At 48.6% G+C, this 16,938-nt stretch overlaps 1 protein-coding gene and 1 non-coding gene across 4 annotated transcripts in view; one reads left to right on the top strand and one right to left on the bottom strand.

Annotated features, from left to right (window-relative positions):
* Nucleotides 1-570: 570 nt before the first annotated feature.
* The window catches only part of CACNA1A (calcium voltage-gated channel subunit alpha1 A), a 289,195-nt gene continuing 272,827 nt past the window's right edge, over nt 571-16,938 (top strand). For all 3 annotated transcript variants that reach the window (XM_036032406.1, XM_036032405.1, XM_036032407.1), the window contains exons 1-2: nt 571-948; nt 16,556-16,878. In XM_036032406.1, coding sequence (XP_035888299.1) covers nt 16,610-16,878 — 269 coding nt within the window. In that variant the 5' untranslated portion in view covers nt 571-948; nt 16,556-16,609. The remainder of the gene's footprint in view (nt 949-16,555; nt 16,879-16,938) is intronic.
* On the bottom strand, nt 3,331-3,437 carry LOC114504340. The gene has a single exon (XR_003685124.1). It is a non-coding gene; the product is annotated as a U6 spliceosomal RNA (small nuclear RNA).

Below are 16,938 nucleotides of genomic sequence, written 5' to 3' on the forward strand. Positions count from 1 at the left end.
AGTGGTCAGCAAACCAACGAACTTGCAACCCATTGCCTTTTTGCATTGAACGACTCAGTTTCCCTTTTCCCAACCTTCCTGTTCAAATGCTACAACCCCTTTGCCTTCAGGAAGGAGGTGGGGGTGAGGGGAGCTGTTTTGAGAATGAATAGAAACACTCAGAGAGGGGTTGGCAGCTGTCCTCTAATGATGGGGTTTTTATTGTTAGGGCATCAATAATTTAGGTTTCAATCTGGTGGAGGGGGCTGGTTAAACGCCAAGCATGATTGATTCGACCCCACTAGGCGGGTTACACACGCCCCCTTGCAGACCCCCACGGTGGAGGAAGGAGAGCCCACGTGTTACCACTTTTCCTCTGTTCTTTAAGAGAAGCCAGTCTGGAAGGAGGTGGGGTGGAGAAAAACAGCATCTTCCAAAGAGCGGAGTGCTGTCCGTGCTGGGAGGTCGCAGGGCAGTGTAAGGGGCATAGAGAAGAGAGGGAGAAATTGATTTCCTTCCATCCCTCACCCCCCCCTCCCCACCCGCTCCCCGCCCCAGGAGCAATGGAGGCTCATGCCCTTGGCTTGATGTACCTCCCCAAGCCGGATCCCTGTGCAGCACGTCGCTGGAGGTGATCAGGAGTTTTGAGCCGCTTTTCCTCCCCTCCCTCCTCCCAGCATCAGGGAAACCTCCTCCTCTTTTCCCCCTGGCAGCTGGCACAGCAGCCCCGATCGGTGCCTGCCTTTGTGGGGAGACTTCAGCTCCAAAAAGGGCTTCTTCTGGCATTCCCCCTTCTCCCTCCTCTCTCGGGGCCCCTTTCTCCATTGCATTGGGCGGGCAATGGATGCGTGGGCTTCAGCCGGCTTAGCCCCCAGGGTGCTGACAAGGTGGGATCCGCGGGACACCTGGAGGATCTGCTGCGCTGCGCACTAGCCACGCCAGGGGAGCCCCAGAGCCCATGCGATACAGGTGAGTGAGTGGGGCTTCCAGAGGTGGGATGCTGGGCACAGCGTTCTGCTCAGGTTCGATCTTTGTTTTCCTGCTGTAACATTACCTCCGTGAGCCAAGGTGGGAACGCATGGTCTCCCGCAAATGCTCGCTACGAATAGTTTTTCTGTGGGAGTGGGCGGTTTATTTCCGGATTTTACTTATTTCTGTCTTTAAAACCCGCTTTCTCTTTCTGGATAGTTTCTCTCGGCGGTGGGGCAGGGGGTGTGGGAAGCTAGACCCCTGACTTCCCGCATATACTTCTTTCCTTCTTAAAATTCCATTTTCTTTCAACTGCCCTCAGCCCCTTTGTAGACCTGGTGTCTATGCCACCTGCTCTGGACAGGGGACCTTTCCCCAGTGATTACAATGTCTGACCTAAGTCAGGTTTTACTTTTTTATGTCCTCCCGCCCCCTTCACTCAAGTCTACAGTCCCCTCTTCCAACTTGGAGACCCAGGCAGGCTGCACAAGTGACAGGGCTAGGAAGCGTGCGTGCATCCCCTCCCCCATCGCCTCAGGCTCCGGGGTCCCACGACGCAGAAGTTCCCGAAGCCCCGTGGCTGGGCCTTGTTTTCTGTGCTCAATGCAGCGTGAATGCGTTGGAACAAGGGAGATGGCAGATGGGGTTTAGGCTGTTGAGAAGAATGACATCGTCTTAGGAAACCGCTTGCTCCGTTTAATATTTAATACTTCCCCCTCCCTGTGCCCCATGCAAAGCAGGGGCAGCGCTGACACACCTCTAGACCACCCGTCCCTTTGCTTTTTTTTTTTGTACAGAGCTGACTCTCTCCGGGGGGATTTTGTTTCTCAAGAGTGAGAAAGACTGGCGGCAGGATCCCTCTCCTTCTCCCTCAGGCTGTGCTGCTGACAGCTTCCCAGGACACGTGCTGTGGGGACCCCGGGGGCGCGGGAGGAAGGCACGTGGCCCGGACTCCTCTGCCTTTCTCCAGGCGCCCTGCTTCGGGGGTCCTGAGAGACTGACTGATCCCGGAGAAGGAGCTAGAATAGAACGTATACTGGAGTACCACGCACCTTCCTGGCAGTGCTACCTCGTGTGACTGAACCCACAAGAGTGCAACTGCTACCTGCGCCCCTCCTTGCACCCAAACAAAGGTGCGCTGGGGTGGGGGGTCTCCACTAGGCATTTAGATGGGACCCAGCTTTCTGTTCAAAGTCCACAACTTCAGGGTCCCCTTGCCATTTTCCACACAGACTCTTTCCAGGACAGTCTTAGATCCCTTTTGGGGGAGGAGTGAGGTGCCTGTGCGTGAGGCTGGCCCCTCACTCCCTACACGGCCTCTAGTCCCCCTAACACCCCAAGGCCAGGCTGCAGGAAAGCTCCCAGTTGCAGCTGTCTGAGAGCTGAGTTTCTTCCCGCGGATGTTCCTTTTCCCTTCACCATGTAGGTGTTTGCGGAGATGCACAGAGATGTCACTCCAGGGGCAAGTGCCACCTTCTCTCCAGTGGAGAAGCTTTAATTCCGTGCTGCCCCTACCCCCTAAGTAGGCAGAAAGATCAGGAGGACCAGGTTCCTGAGACAAAGGGTGAATTTGACATTGAACAAATTACTGGGCAAATGACCCACAGAGTAATGCCACGTGCAGCTCTGGGACATCAAATGCTTGGCACTGGTCTTTCTTATTAATTTTTTTATTCTTTTCAAAATGTTAGTTTACAGGGCCAGAGGCCCCTTGGTGGCAGAGGGCAAGTGAGGGAGATTCTATTCTAGGATCTCTCAACCCCACTGTCTTCACAGAGACAGACAGGCAAGGGCCCTTGGCATATCTGAGCCCCTCCGGCAAGGCCAAGCCTGGCTGATGGGGGAGGCAGGCCTAACTGAGCCGAGCGAGAGGGCCAGCTCCTCAGAGCCCCCACAGCCCCTGCCTCCCAGCCAGGTGCAGGTCTGGGACCCCCTGGGCCCTCTGGGGAGGCAGGTTTCAGCACCATCCAGCTCTGCTGATTTGTCGATAGAATCTGCTTTTGAAGTTGATCCTGGGTGAGCCCTGGGCGGGTCAGAGTCGGGGAGGCCCTGGGGGTGTCATTGGGCCCCAGTGATCCTGGCTGGCACCCAGGCTAACCGTGGCACCTGTGTGGTAGGGTTCCTGGGAGGTCTGACCCGTAGTGCTGGGTGCCTCGAGGGTGCTAACTGAGTCTGGGCTACTTTTTTGTTAAATAAGCAAAGTTTTTCTTTTAAAATGAAGGTCACATATTTATTGTGATATTTTTAAATGTATGAGATCTATTGTAATGGATGATTTTTGACATTATTTCACAGTAAGGCAATAAGACTTACAATTTTCAGAATCCTGGATAGTAGGGAACAACCAATTAGTAAAGTAGAATTTAATATTCCATGCCTCTTAAAAATATGAAACACTTCATGAATTTGCACGACATCCTTGCACAGGGGCCATGCTAATTTTCTCTGTATTGTTCCAATTTTAGTATATGTGCTGCTGAAGCAAGCACTCGATGTTTTTCTTTTTAAATTAATTTTTGTTTCTTTGAAAAAGATGAAAAAATGCACTGTTTTAAAAACTCACTGGATACAGTTGCATTGAATTTTAAAAGAAAGGAAAAGGGCATTAGACTTTCCTATATTGGCTACTTTTAAATTCCTCTCCAGAGAAAGAGTGGTGTCCAATTTCTTTTCTTTTTCTGTTTTTAATCCTCACCTGAGGGCATGCTTATTGATTTTTAGAAAGAGGGGAAGGGAAGGAGAGAGATATGAGAGAGATGGAGAGAAACATCGATGTGAGAGAGAAACATTGATAGATTGTGTTTCAGAGCCCTGACTGAGAACCGAACCCACAACCTAGATGTGTGCCCTGACCAGGAATCGAACCTGCGACCTTTTGGTTTACAGGACCATGCTCCAACCAAATGAGTCACACTGACCTGACCTCTTTCCTTTTTTAATTGTAAAATACACTGAATGTAAAGTTTACTGTTTTAATCATTTTAAAGTGAACAGTTAACAACACTTGCTGCATTCACAATGTTGTGCAACCACCAACTCTATTTAGTTCCAGAACATGTCCACCACCCTGTCCCCATAGCAGTCACTCTGCATTTCCCCTCTCCCAGCCCCTGGCAACCACTCATCTGCCTTCTGTCCCTATGGGTTTGCCTCTTCTCCATGTTTCATACACATGAAACCATACAATGGGTGGCCTTTGTGTCTGGCTTCTTTCACTTCTGTTTTCTTCTGTGGTTCACATTTCCTTCCAACCCTTCATCTACATGTCCCTCATCCCTCCCCTAAATCATACAGGTCATGTATGAGTAACAGAATCATATTACGGATGTAATTCAAACATTAATCCTTAGTGACCAAGAACAGAGTGTAGGGATTCTCTGTCCCCAAACATTTTTCATGATCGGACGCCAGGGTTACTCATGTTTTTCTGAAGTGGCTCCCACTTTTGGTATCCAGTAATTTCCCTCCAGCAAAAACCATCACTAAAATTTCTTCCAGCCCTAAGGGGAGGCAGTCTCTAGAGCATTTCTCCAGAGTTTTCAGATCCCTACATGCACGATAATTGATTCCTGATGACACAGAATTGGTGCTCAATAAATATTTGTTGAATGAACAGGGCAGTCAGCACTGATAATCACCACTGTAATGAATTAACGCCTTAACATAGTAATACACTGTACCATGCAAGCCACCGACTGGCTGAAGGGGAAGACTGAGTGAGGTAGGTAGTGAAACTCCCACCAGTGCTAAATACTGAGAAGTCAAAACAAGGGGAAAAAAATCAAAGATACAGCATGTAGGCACAACTGCTTACCCACTCCTGCTGAGAACATCTTAGAGAGCAGATGTATAGTGGTTTAGTTTAAGGGAGCAGCTTTAAAGGAACACTCTACTCTGGGGAGAAGTTTACTTTTTTTTCCTGGAAGTCTGTTCTTTTTACTTTAACCACCTTCCAGTGCCAATGGAATCAAGCAAGTTTAAGACAGAGAGAGAAAAGAGAACGATAAAATGGTGCCAGGCGTTCGGAACGTTGATTTGGCTGCAATATTGCCTAGATGAGGGCAATAATTGATTTATCTTTTAACAAGCACTGTGCGTCCTTCCTGCTGGCCAGTTCTGTGCCAGGCCGTCAGGAGTCAGCAGAGAATACAATCCTAATGGTAGTTGCAGTCATAATAACAGCAAATGTGCATTTAGGGCTTACTATGTGCAAGCCACTGCTCTGAGCATGTTACATAAAATGAAATTATTTTATCCCTATAGCAACTCTACAAAGTTGCTTGCTCTTCACATCCTCATTTTCACATGAGGAAACTGCAGCCCGGAGAGGTGAAATAATTTGCCCAAGGTCACATAGTAGGAGGCAGCAGGTCTAGGATCTGAGCCCAAGCAGGCTGGCTGCAAAGCTGGGGGCATTTGTCCACCAACTCCCATCAGCTATTGGTTGAGGGATCTTCCAACAGTATTAACTCCCCAGCAACTCTGGCTTGTCCCTTGCTCCTGTTGCCAGAATGAGCTCCATGCAGGGAGTGGCAGGTGCTGGAGGTAGGGAACTGTGCTCACATGTGGGCAGGCTATTGGTGTAGGCACTGGCAGAATTCTCTTGGATGCTTCTTAGCAGAAGTGTGTTTTATGCTGGATTTTGTGGTGGGGAAATGGATAGGCATTCAGGATGGAGGCAGAGGTACAGAAGTCAGGGGTGTGTTCAGAATTGTGAGTGGGGATCTCCTTTGGGGATGGCCAGTGGATAATCTGATAGTTCACAGTGAATTGGAGGGAGGAGGGACTCAGGGAGGGATGAGCATGGAGGAAAGGTTACTGTCCATCTGGGTGGGCCAAAGGAGGGCCTGACCAGGGCAAGTGGAGAGGAAGTAGAAGGTAAGATTAGCAGCCCAGACCATAAGTAGAATGTGGGGTGAAGGAGAGAGAGAGGGAGCCCCACAATGGTTGGGTGATGAATTCCACTGCATTTTGGCTTTTTTACAAATTTGACCAGTATGGGGTACCTGTGAATACCTGTGTCAGGTCACATCTCTTCTTTGCTTAGAACCTTCCATGGCTCCCACCTCACTCAGAGCAAAAATCAAAGTCCTCCTGAGGCCCACAAGTCCCTGCACCATCTGTCCCAGTCACCTCCCTACTATCACTTCCTTCTGTGTGTCCCCTCGTTCACGCAACTCCAGCCACACAGGCCTCTTGCTGCTCCTTGAACACACCAAGCATGTTCCTGCTCCAGGGCCTTTGCATAGGCTGTTCCCTCTGCCTGGACGCTCTTCCCCCAGACACCCTCACCTCCTTCCCTCAGTTCCTTCAGGTTCTCACCCCAGTGTTTCTTTCTCACTAGGGCTTTTTCTGGCCGTTTTCTCTAAACGACAGTCTGCTTCTGCTTCCCTCTTCCTCCCTCCATTCTCTTTTCTCTGTGTGACTTTCTACATATTTTAGCTGTTTATCATGTTTCTTGCTCATCTCCCCCACGAGAACGTCAGCTCTATGAGGGCAGGAACCATTGTCCTGGTCTAAACAGTATTTCGAACAGTGCCTGGCACACAGGGGATGCTTCATAAATACTGCTGGATGAATGAATGAATGAATGAATGAATGAGTTAGTGATGGGGAGGATAATGGACCCATGAACTGAAGTTGGCAGAAAGAATCAGCTTGAGATTCTATAGCTCGTGTGGGTCCTACCCAACACCACTGTTCTCCCCTGGGGCCACCAGGGAAAACCGTCCAACGGCCTCAATCAAACATTCATCCAGGTGGGAGGAAGCATGTGTGTTTCTGAGCTGTGATTGGCAAGCAAGGGAGAAAAGAAACGAAAAGCCAGACCAGCTGTGACACAGTTTCTTCTCATCAGGGGATGGATCTTTGCAGGCTCACTCAGGTCTCCACTGGCACGCCAGTCTCAGCCTCGTCTTCAGCCTTTGCCATCTGCCTGCCATTTTATTTAGCTTTGTTCTCGTGTATGTGGGGCAATTCTGGATTTTGCCCCAAGCAATGAAAGTTCTTGCCTCCCCTGACTTTGTTTGTCATTTCACCTCACTCTTAGCTTCTCTATGCAAAGGTGGGGTGTGGGGTGAGTCCACACTGCCCGAGACGGGGTGTCTCTGGGTTGTGAGTCAGCATGAAAGGCCTGTACATATATCTCCGTCTACTTCTTGGCGCCCTCAGCAAGTGGGTGTCTGATGCTGTGAGGCAAGAAGGCCAAAATGCTGGGGCTACTGTGACTATTTAAGTACCTTTAAGAAGATGGGTGGATGCCTCTATATCACCTGTTGCGTTTTTTCACACTTCAAAAAATTTACCCTTTTGAGCGCTTTTCAGTGGCATTAAGCGCATTCATATTATATTGCTTCCATCCATCTCCGGAACTTGCTCATCTTCCCAAACTGAAACTCTGTGCCCACTGAACACTAACTCTCCACCCTCTGTCCCAGCCCTTGGCACCCACATTCTACTTTCTGTCTGTAAGGATCCGACTCTCCAGGGACCTCATGTGACCGGAATCATACAGAATTTGCCATTTTGTGTCTGGTTTATTTCATTTAGCATGATGTCCTGAAGGTTCATCCATGTTGTAGCATTTGTCAGAATTTCTGCCTTCTTAAGGCCCAAATAGTACTCTTGTTTATGGATATGCTCATTTTGTCTGCCCATTTATCCATCAATGGACACCTGGGCTGCACCTCTGTTATCAGCCTATACCCCCACCAACAGTGCTCACCGCCCCTCTTCCCTGCATCCCTGCCAGCACTTACAGTCTCTTATCTTTTTGAGGACACTCATCGCAACAGGTAATAGGTAGTATTTCACTGTGGTTTTGATTTGCTTTTCCCTGATGATTAGTGATACTGAATAACTTTTCACGTACCTGTTGGCCATTTGGATGTCTTCTTTGGAAAAATGTCCTCTGCCCATGAATTGGATTGTTAGTTAGTTTGTTTTTTTGCCATTGAATTATACAAGTTCTTTATATATTTTGGATACTAACCCCTTATCCAAAATATGATTTGCAAGTCTTTTCTCCCACTCTGTAGGTTGCCTTTTCATTTTCCTGATGGTTTCCTTTGCTGTATTGAAGCATTTTATTTTGATGTCCCACTTGTTGATTTTTGCTTTTATTGGTCCCCGTTACAAGCTTTTACCTCTAGGTGGAGACTTAACACCCCCCACAGACTTGGTTACCTGCCCTGGGCCCAGAAATCACTGTTGCTATCAGCCAAATAAAACACCCTCTCAAAGATGACAGATACATTTGAAGGCTGGTTAAAAATGACATTTATGTTATCTTCATCCCGGCTATTAGAATTCAAGGTCTGCTGAATTTCATACCCTTCAGCCTGGCACTCGGCAGAGAATACCATTTCCAGGGGTCTCCGTAACCCCTGTGTGGTCCAGGGCTAGATTAAGATGCTTCATTGGCTGAGATCTTGGCACATAGATCAAGACAGGAGGGAATGAAATGGCCCAGGAGAAGCTCAAACAACAAGTGGAAGAAAGAGAACAGAGGCCGAGAGAAAGAGAGAGATAGCACGAGAGGAGGGAGGAGAGGAAATGATTTCATGTGGAGATGCTGTCTTCTGGCCCTCTTTTTAAGGAACACTGTGGTGTTCTCCACAGGACTGTGTGTGTTCCCCTTGAATGCTAAGCTTTCAGAACACAAGGAAAATATTCATGAAATAAAACAAGTTCTGCTTCCATCCAATAGTGTGTTAGTCAGGGAATTGCTGGGGATGGAATCATGTCCCCCTAAATTCATATGCTGAACCCTAACCCACAATGCAATGGCATTTGGAGGCAGGGGGGTCATCGGGGTTAGATGAGGGTGGGGCTCTCATGAGGGGATTAGTGCCTTTGTAAGAAGAAACACCAGGGAACCTCCTCTCTTTCTTTTCCTCCACATGAGGACACAGCGAGGAGGTGGCCATCTGCAAGCCAGGAAGGGAGACCTCACCAGGACCTGACCATGCTGACTCCCTGGTGTCAGACTTCTAGCTTTCAGACCTGTGAGAAAATAAATGTCTGTTGTTTAAGTCACGCAGTCTGTGGTATTTTGTTATGGTGGCCTGAGCCGACTGAGGCAGGAAGGTTGCTGTAACAAATAGGCCCCCAACTGGGTGAAAGGTTAAGCACAACAGAAATGTGTTTCTAACTCACCTGACAGGCCCTGGGAAGGTGCTTCTGGTCAGGAGACAGCTCTCCTCCTCCACACAGTGACTCAAGGATCCAGACTCGCATGAGTTCATGGCCCTGAGTGTCTTCCACGGGCAGCTGCCAGAGGAGAAAGGAAATATGTTGAGGGCACCGTTGGTCCTTAAAGCTCTAAGCTAGGGGTGACACGCTTCATTTCTGCTCACATCCATGTATAAGAATGAGTCACATGGCTGCACCAGTTGAAGAGGAGCTGGGAGTTTAGTCCCTGACCCCTGTGTATTCACCAGGGCATGACCTTGATTTTGGCGGTACTACCTGTCAAATTTTAAAATGTGCACATTCTTTGAAGTAGCAATGCTACTTCTAGGAATTCATTTTACAGAACTACTCATGGCAAATCACAGAAATCTATGTACAACTAGGTGGATGCAACATTTAGGGGAATAGCCAAAAATATAAAAGACCCAGATGTGCAGACCAGGTAAATCCTATAGAATCATTAGGAAATATTAAAGGGACTGATATGGAATGCTGCCTAAGATATAGTATTCAATGCAAAAAAGAGTCACAGACTTTTATGTGTATATATATTTATGTATTTATGTGTTTATACACACAAATATATAACTTCACAAATTCCATGCTTGTAGAAATTTTTTCTACATGTATAGAATTGTGTATTTGTTTTTCTACTGCTGGCCTGCCAACTGATCACAGAATGAGGGCCTAAACATCGGCCCCCAGTTACTCTCCCATTGTTTCCATGGGTAGGGGGGTCTGATAGTCTTGGCTGGGCTGCCATCCAGATGTGTGGGGCCGTGTGCCTTTCTGGAGGCTCCGGGAGAACCCATGTTCTCGTTCACTCAGGCTGGTGGCAGAATTCCATTTCATGCTGTTGCTGGACTCTGGTCCTGTTTCGTTGTTGGCTATCAGCTGGAGGTGGTTCTCAGCTTCTAGAAGCTGCCAGCATTTTTTGGCTAGTGGCTTCTTCATCTCAAAACCAGCTAGGGTAATCTAGGATAATCACCCTACCTTAAAATACATAGCATTTTTTTCAGTGGTGCAGTCTCCTTTGCCATGCAGTGTAACACATTCAGGTGCCAAGATCATGGGGGACAAAACCCTGCAATCACAGATTATCTATGTCTCAGGAGAACTGGGTCTGGCAAGAAAAGTACTCATTGTCAGACTCTGGGTGGGACCTCAGAGAGAGGCCTTGAGACTCCCCAAAATCCTGGGTCCAGATCCTGGAGAACTTGGGTGAGCCACTGTACCCCTCTGAATCTCAGTCTCACCTTTAACATGAGGGAGTAGATTTCACACTGCCTCTGGGACTTGTGTTTAGGTAGGGAGACATGGCCTGTTTCCTTTTCTTCCCAAATCAAAACTTGGTTTTAGGGAGGAAGGGCATCTCTAATCCCTTTTAATAAATTTAGTATGATTATTTTAGCTTTAAAAATATTTGCTGTCACCCTGGCTGGTGTAGCTCAGTGCATTGAGCGTGGACCTTCAAACCAAATGATCCCTGGTTCAATTCCCAGTCAGGGCACATGACTGGGTTGCAGGTGAGGCCCCCAGTAGGGGGTGCACAAGAGGCAACCACACATTGATATTTCTCTCCCTTTTTCTCCTTCCCTTCCCCCTCTCTAAAAGTAAATAAATAAAATATTTTAAAAAATATTTGCTGTGATGTAACAAACATGCAGAAAATTGCTGACATGAATTTTTACACACGTATATATACTGTGATCATCACCAGGTCAAGAGTCATTCATTCATGCAAGAAATATTGAAGGTGTCAGGAACCCATCCCCCTGGTGGGTTGCCAGGTTAAGCAAATAAAAATAAACATAGTACATCCAGTCAAATTTGAATTTCAGGTAAACAATGAACAGCTTTCCAGTATAAGTGTATCTCATGCAACCAGGTGTCCTGCCTTTTATCTGGTGACCCTACCAGCTGGCCCCCTTGTGTTCCATCCCAGTCAACACCCCTGCCCCCAAGGCTGACAGCATTCCGACTTTCTTACTGTAGACTGGTTGTGTCTGGTTTTGAACTTCACATCAGTGGAACTGCACAGTGGGTCCTCGGTCTGTGTCTGTGAGACCCATCCACATTGCTGCCTATAGCATATTCTTTTTCATTGCTGTGAAGTATTCCATTATATGGACGAACTACAATTTCTGTTTTATTGTTGATGGACCTTTGGGTTATTTCCTGTTTGAGCTACTATAGATAGAGCCTTATGAACATGCCATTTGGTAATGTGCCTTTTGGTGGCTACATAGACTCAGGAGTGAAACTACCTGGCCATTTTTAGCTTTTAAATTTTACTCTCATACAGGGCAAGACATCTTCCCACACCAGTGAATAAATTGAAGGCTTGGCCCTGACTGGTGTGGCTCAATTGGTTAGATGTTGTCCCACAAGCAAAAGGTCACCGGTTCGATTCCCAGTCATTGGCCCACATGGCTGGGTTGTGTTTTTGGTCCCTGGTCAGGGTGCGTGCAGGAGGCAAGTGATAGATATTTCTCTCCCTCACTTTCTCGCTCCCTTCCCCTCTCTAAAAATAAATATATAAAATATTTTAAAAAATAAATGGAAGGCTTATAGGGTTAGGCGCCAGCTCCTGCCTGGCCTTATTTAATTCCTGGCTGAAGGACCTCGTGGACAGGTTTGAGTTGCCATCCTCTGCCCAGGAGCATCATGTGGCTTTCTAATGTGTAATGAGCCTGCCAAGTCTTAAAGAATGCTTTTCCTCTACTTTTTTGCTAAGTGCCATATCTTTTTACTAATTTTTGCCATGGATAAAGCCTCTTTTACCAGGTATTAGCATTTGTTTCACCGGTGGGTGGGGAAGCCTGGCGCCCTGTCCACATGAGGCGGGTCACAGAAGGCCCCCAGGTTTCCCTGCGGTCGCTCCTCGCCAGCCCCTCTCCTGTAGCTCCTGGACCAGCTCTTATCAATCAGAAGCACCTGCAGGCCCTGTCTGGTTGTCATGGCCACCCAGGTTGGTCCAGGCATGGAGTTGGGGGTCAGCCTCCATCTCAGGTGTGGCTTCAGTGTGAATTTGGGAAAATTGTGGATACAAGCAGTACCTGGTGCTTCTGGAAAGTTCTGTGCTTAGTGCATTAACAACAAGCTGTCTGTGGCCTCAGGCTTAATGCCACTTATTTTCTTCTATTTGCTTTCCCCATTGTCTTCTCTTGGAACTGTCTGTTCATGGAAACTGGCTGCTTCTAGGGAAAGCCTACCCGTGTGCTTTGCCATGTCCTCTGTGCTGTGGTTGGACAAACAGAGGGAACAGCACACCTGGTCATGGGCCTGGCAGGTGTCAGGGAGGGACAGCCATCTGGGAAGTCCTGTTGGCCAGGTTTGTTTCTCGTGTGTACACACAGGACAGCTGGGCCTGGTGGAACTGCTGGCGAGGGCTCTGCAGAGCGCACTAGACAGTATTGTTAGAGCAGCTGCGCCCCCTTCCCATGGCCACCAGGCTCCGCCCACCAGCTGCAATATCAACACAAGAGCCAGTGTTGACCCAACACTTGCCAGGGCCCCGTGCTGTGCCCAGGGTGCTGCCTTGTCGCTGTAAGCTCAGCAGCCCACCACGATGGTATCATCCCACATTGTACGGAAGACTCAGAGGGTTGGGGAATTTGCTGGAGACCAGTCAGCTTGTTGACTGTGTGCTGAGGTTGGACCCGGCACTGGAATACATCTTCCTTTCCACCACACCTCATCCCTCCCTACTTAGGAGAAGTCCTGGACCTCAGGCAGCAGTTTGCAAGGTGCTTAATGATGATTTCCTGGGTAGACCCATTCCTAAGACCATTCATTCATTCATTCATTCATGCAAGACTTATTCAGGGTATTGGGGACACAATGGCAGACAAGACAGAACAAGATCCTCACTCGGGTGGCACTGATATCCTATAGTGGGGAGGCAGATGTTATTCAAGTCCACACATAAGTACCATTCTCAAGGAGGGACCAGCACCATGGGGAAGATCTCAGTGGAGATCGGGGGTGACGGGGGTGCTTTCATGTAACTACAGCCCTGAATGATGAGAGAGAGTGGGCTTGTTGGAGATGAGGGGAACAACATTCAGCAGGAGGGAACAGCAGGTACAAAGGTTGAACAAGCCCATCAGACACCAGGATGAGGAGGCCAGTGAGTCCAGAGTGTAGAGAGCAAAGGGGAGAAGGGAGGGGGTGGGGATGGGGTCAGAGAGATGGGGCAGGCCCACAGAGTGTGGCTTTTATTATTATAACAGTGGAGTTGCTGACTGATGTTTCAGAAAGACCCCACTGACTGCCCAGCTGCATTCAGGTTGGGACTAGGGATGGAGGAGCTGACCGACCCAGGGGAGGCAACTGCCTGCATCCACATGAGCGAGGAGGGGCCGTGCAGTGGTGGGGGGTGAGGGGACTCAGGTATGTTTTGGAGGTGAGAGGATATGACTTACTGATGGATTCGAATCAGGGAGTAAAGGGAAGGGAGGAACCGTGAGTGATGACTTGCCTTATGGTTCGGTCATCAGGATAAACAAGGGGGCCTGTAATGAGATGGGAGACTGGCAGTCACATACAGCATGGCAGGGACGGAAGTGGACCATCCTGTCTCAGGAGGGGCATGCAGATGTCTCAGAAGATGCCACCTGGAGTTTGAGCCTTAGCTTTTGTCCTTCCTGCTTCTCTCCCCACCTTCCCAGGTACAAATACCTTTTCCACAGGTGCCTGAATCTTTTTCCATCAAGGTGTTTCCACTGTGCCTGGTCTCTGGGGCGTTAGCTACATTGTGGATACTACACAGCACACCTAATCTGCCAGCTGGGTTCTTTCTTTAATATTGATGCAGTAAGAATATTTTTTTGGTGGGGAAGGGGTAACTCCCAGAGGTAGAAATAAAAACCTTGAATTTACCCTCTATCCTGAGTTGAAAAAAATTGAAAAAAAAATCCTCACTCAAGGATATGTATCATTGATTTTAGAGAGAGAGGGGCAGAGAGAGAGAGAAACATGTGTAAGTACTTATAAAAGAATAACATTTTTTTCAATATGAAAGATACTTATTTGGAGAAACATGAAAGGCTACAAATGCATGCTTGTGGGCAATTGCAAGTAAGGCTTCATGGGAGTAAATGGAAGCTTCAAGGCATCAGGAACTAATGATCTATTTAACCCCATTAGTTACGAGACTCAGAAAGAAACTTACGTCAAGTTATCTTCTTAAGAGAGTCTTGAGAGCGATCGTATCTTTGGATGCTTCACGCAGGGAGAGAGGAAACGGGAGGTTGTAAGGCTTCTTCCCACATCCATTTTTTTGCAGCCTGGGGGTGGCCTCATTCCCTGCACCCATCTCCTTATACCTCCATGGGCTGAGGTGGCTTAGGCAATATTCACACATGAGCTTTGGCCTTCTAATTCTATTTCATTCATGCCGGCCTTTCAGTGGGTTTGCTTTCAGACACAGAGGGGCTAAGGTTAGGGGCCGATGCTAGTGGGAAAAATCAGTTTGGGATTAAAAATACGCTGTTGGGTGGGGTGTGCATTCTGAAAGCCATGGACTGACTTACTCCAAGGAGAACCAAGAAAAGTTCCCCCCATGGTGCACAAGGTCTTATGCGATCACCTTTCTCTCCCCTACTCTCCTCCTTGATCCCTCACAGACACCTGGGGCTCCTCATTGTTCCCTGGGCATGTCACACATGGTCCTGCCTCGGGACCTTTGCACATGCTGTTCCCATTACCTGGAACACTGTTCCCTCAGATACCTACGTGGCTATTGCATTGCCTCATAGGGTCCCTGCTTAGATGTCATTTCCTTAGCGATTGCTTCTCTGACCCCCTATTTAATGCAATAACCAGCCCACCCAACACTTTCTATCAGTTCCAGGCTGAGTTGTGTCCCCCACCCCATTCATATGTTGAAGTTCTAACCCTTAGCGCTGCGTAATTACAACTGTATTTGTCAATAGGCATTTAGAGACATAATTAAGGTAAAATAAGGTCCTAATCCAATATGATTGGTATCCTTATAAGAAGAGGAGATTAGGACACAGACACGCAGGGAAGATGATTTGAAGACATATCATCTAGCAGCCAAGGAGCAAGGCCTACAGAGAAATCATCCCTGCTGACACCGCTGTGTCCAGAAGGGTGAAGAAATAAGTGTCTGTGTTTAGGCTGCCCGGTCTGCGGCACTTTGTGACAGCAGCCCCAGTGAATAAACACACTTCTGGTTAATTTTCTACACAGCACTTTTCAACTCCTAATCTCTGCATAACGTACTTATTTTGCTCATTGCCTATCCCCTCTCCTCACCCCCGGAGAATGTCCATTCTATGATGCAGGGACATTTGCCTCTCATGCACAGCCGTGTCCCTTGAGCCCAGCAAAGGGCAGGCACACAGTGGCCTCACTCAGCATTTATTGGGTGGGAAAGTGAGTAGAATAGACACAAAGACCTTCTCGGGGCTTTCAGTTCCTTTGGTTGCTGAGTGTCCACCCGAAACATTTGTGAGGGGTGGAGCTCTGTCCCTTTTCTCTTTTCAGAAAGTCAGCTGAGGTGACAAGAGCAGGCTCACTGGAGAGATGACCACACCCACATGGATTTTAAAGCTGACCTTTGAGCCCTGGCTGGTGCAGCTCAGTTGGTTTGAGCATTGTCCATAAACCAAAAGGTTGCAGGTTAGATTCCCAGTCAAGGGGAGTGTAGGAGGCAACCAATTGTTGTTTCTCTCTCACATCAGTGTTAATCTCTCTCCCTTCCTCTCTCTCTAAAAGCAATGAAACAAAATATCCTCAGGTGGGGATTAATAAAAAAAAATAAGGGTTGCTGGTTTGATTACCAGTCTAGGACAGGTGCCTGGGTTGTAGGCCAGGTTCCCAGCTGCGGACACATGAGAAGCAACCACACATTGATGTTTCTGTCCCTCTCTTCCTCCCTCCCTTCCCCTCTCTCAGAAAATAAGTGAATAAAATCTTTTTTAAAAATTAAGAACAAAAAGCTGAGCCTTGAACTCACCCTTTCAGTTTTCTAACTGACTTTCTAGAGCTCACAGGACCCAGAGACCAGAGGATCCTGAAAGCAGGCTCCTGACCACCCATTTTGCAGAGGGGAACACTGAGAGGCTGAGCCACCCACCGTCCCGTCCCGGGGCTGGCACCCCTGAGGTGGAGCCTGTGCCGGGAGACACAGCTTATGGTCTTTCAGTCCATCACCTGCACCTGTTGCCAGGCAGCTTCTAAGAACTGGCTTTCCTGCCCCAAGTTGCCAAGGAAATGCTAAATCCCACTGGGCCGGGCCTGGGGTGTGTTTTGACTTCCTGTGAAGGCGGCTGTGTGGTCACCTGCACTGTCCTTCGATCTGCCTCCTCTCCTGTCTCTGTGTTTGCTCTCTCAGCACCCCCTCACTCTCCCTCTCCCTTTCTCTTTCTCTCTCCTCCTCTAGTTTTACCCTGTGCTGGAGGCAGAAGATCCTGAGATTTCTGAGTGAGGCCCATGGATGTCGAAGTCCTCTCGGGTCCCAGACCCCATGTTCTCCCCCCGTGGTTATTATGATGCTCTGCACGACGGTGGCTCAGGGCCCCCAGGTCTGGCCCCCTCGGGCCCACCCAGCACCCGGCAGGTCACGCGGTCCCACCGGATGAGCGGCAGCTGCGAGGGGCCCCCTCTGAAGCGGCGGGGTGGCCTGGTGGACCATCGGGATGTCATCTTGGCCCATCAGGCACACAAAATCCACAGCACCCCCCAGGCCAGGAGGAAGGAATGGGAGTGAGTATGCACGGGGTGAGGGGCAGCACTCAGGGTCTCTTGGAGTCAGGCAAAGCTTGT

Source organism: Phyllostomus discolor, chromosome 8, assembly GCF_004126475.2.
Source record: "Phyllostomus discolor isolate MPI-MPIP mPhyDis1 chromosome 8, mPhyDis1.pri.v3, whole genome shotgun sequence".
NCBI lineage: Eukaryota > Metazoa > Chordata > Mammalia > Chiroptera > Phyllostomidae > Phyllostomus > Phyllostomus discolor.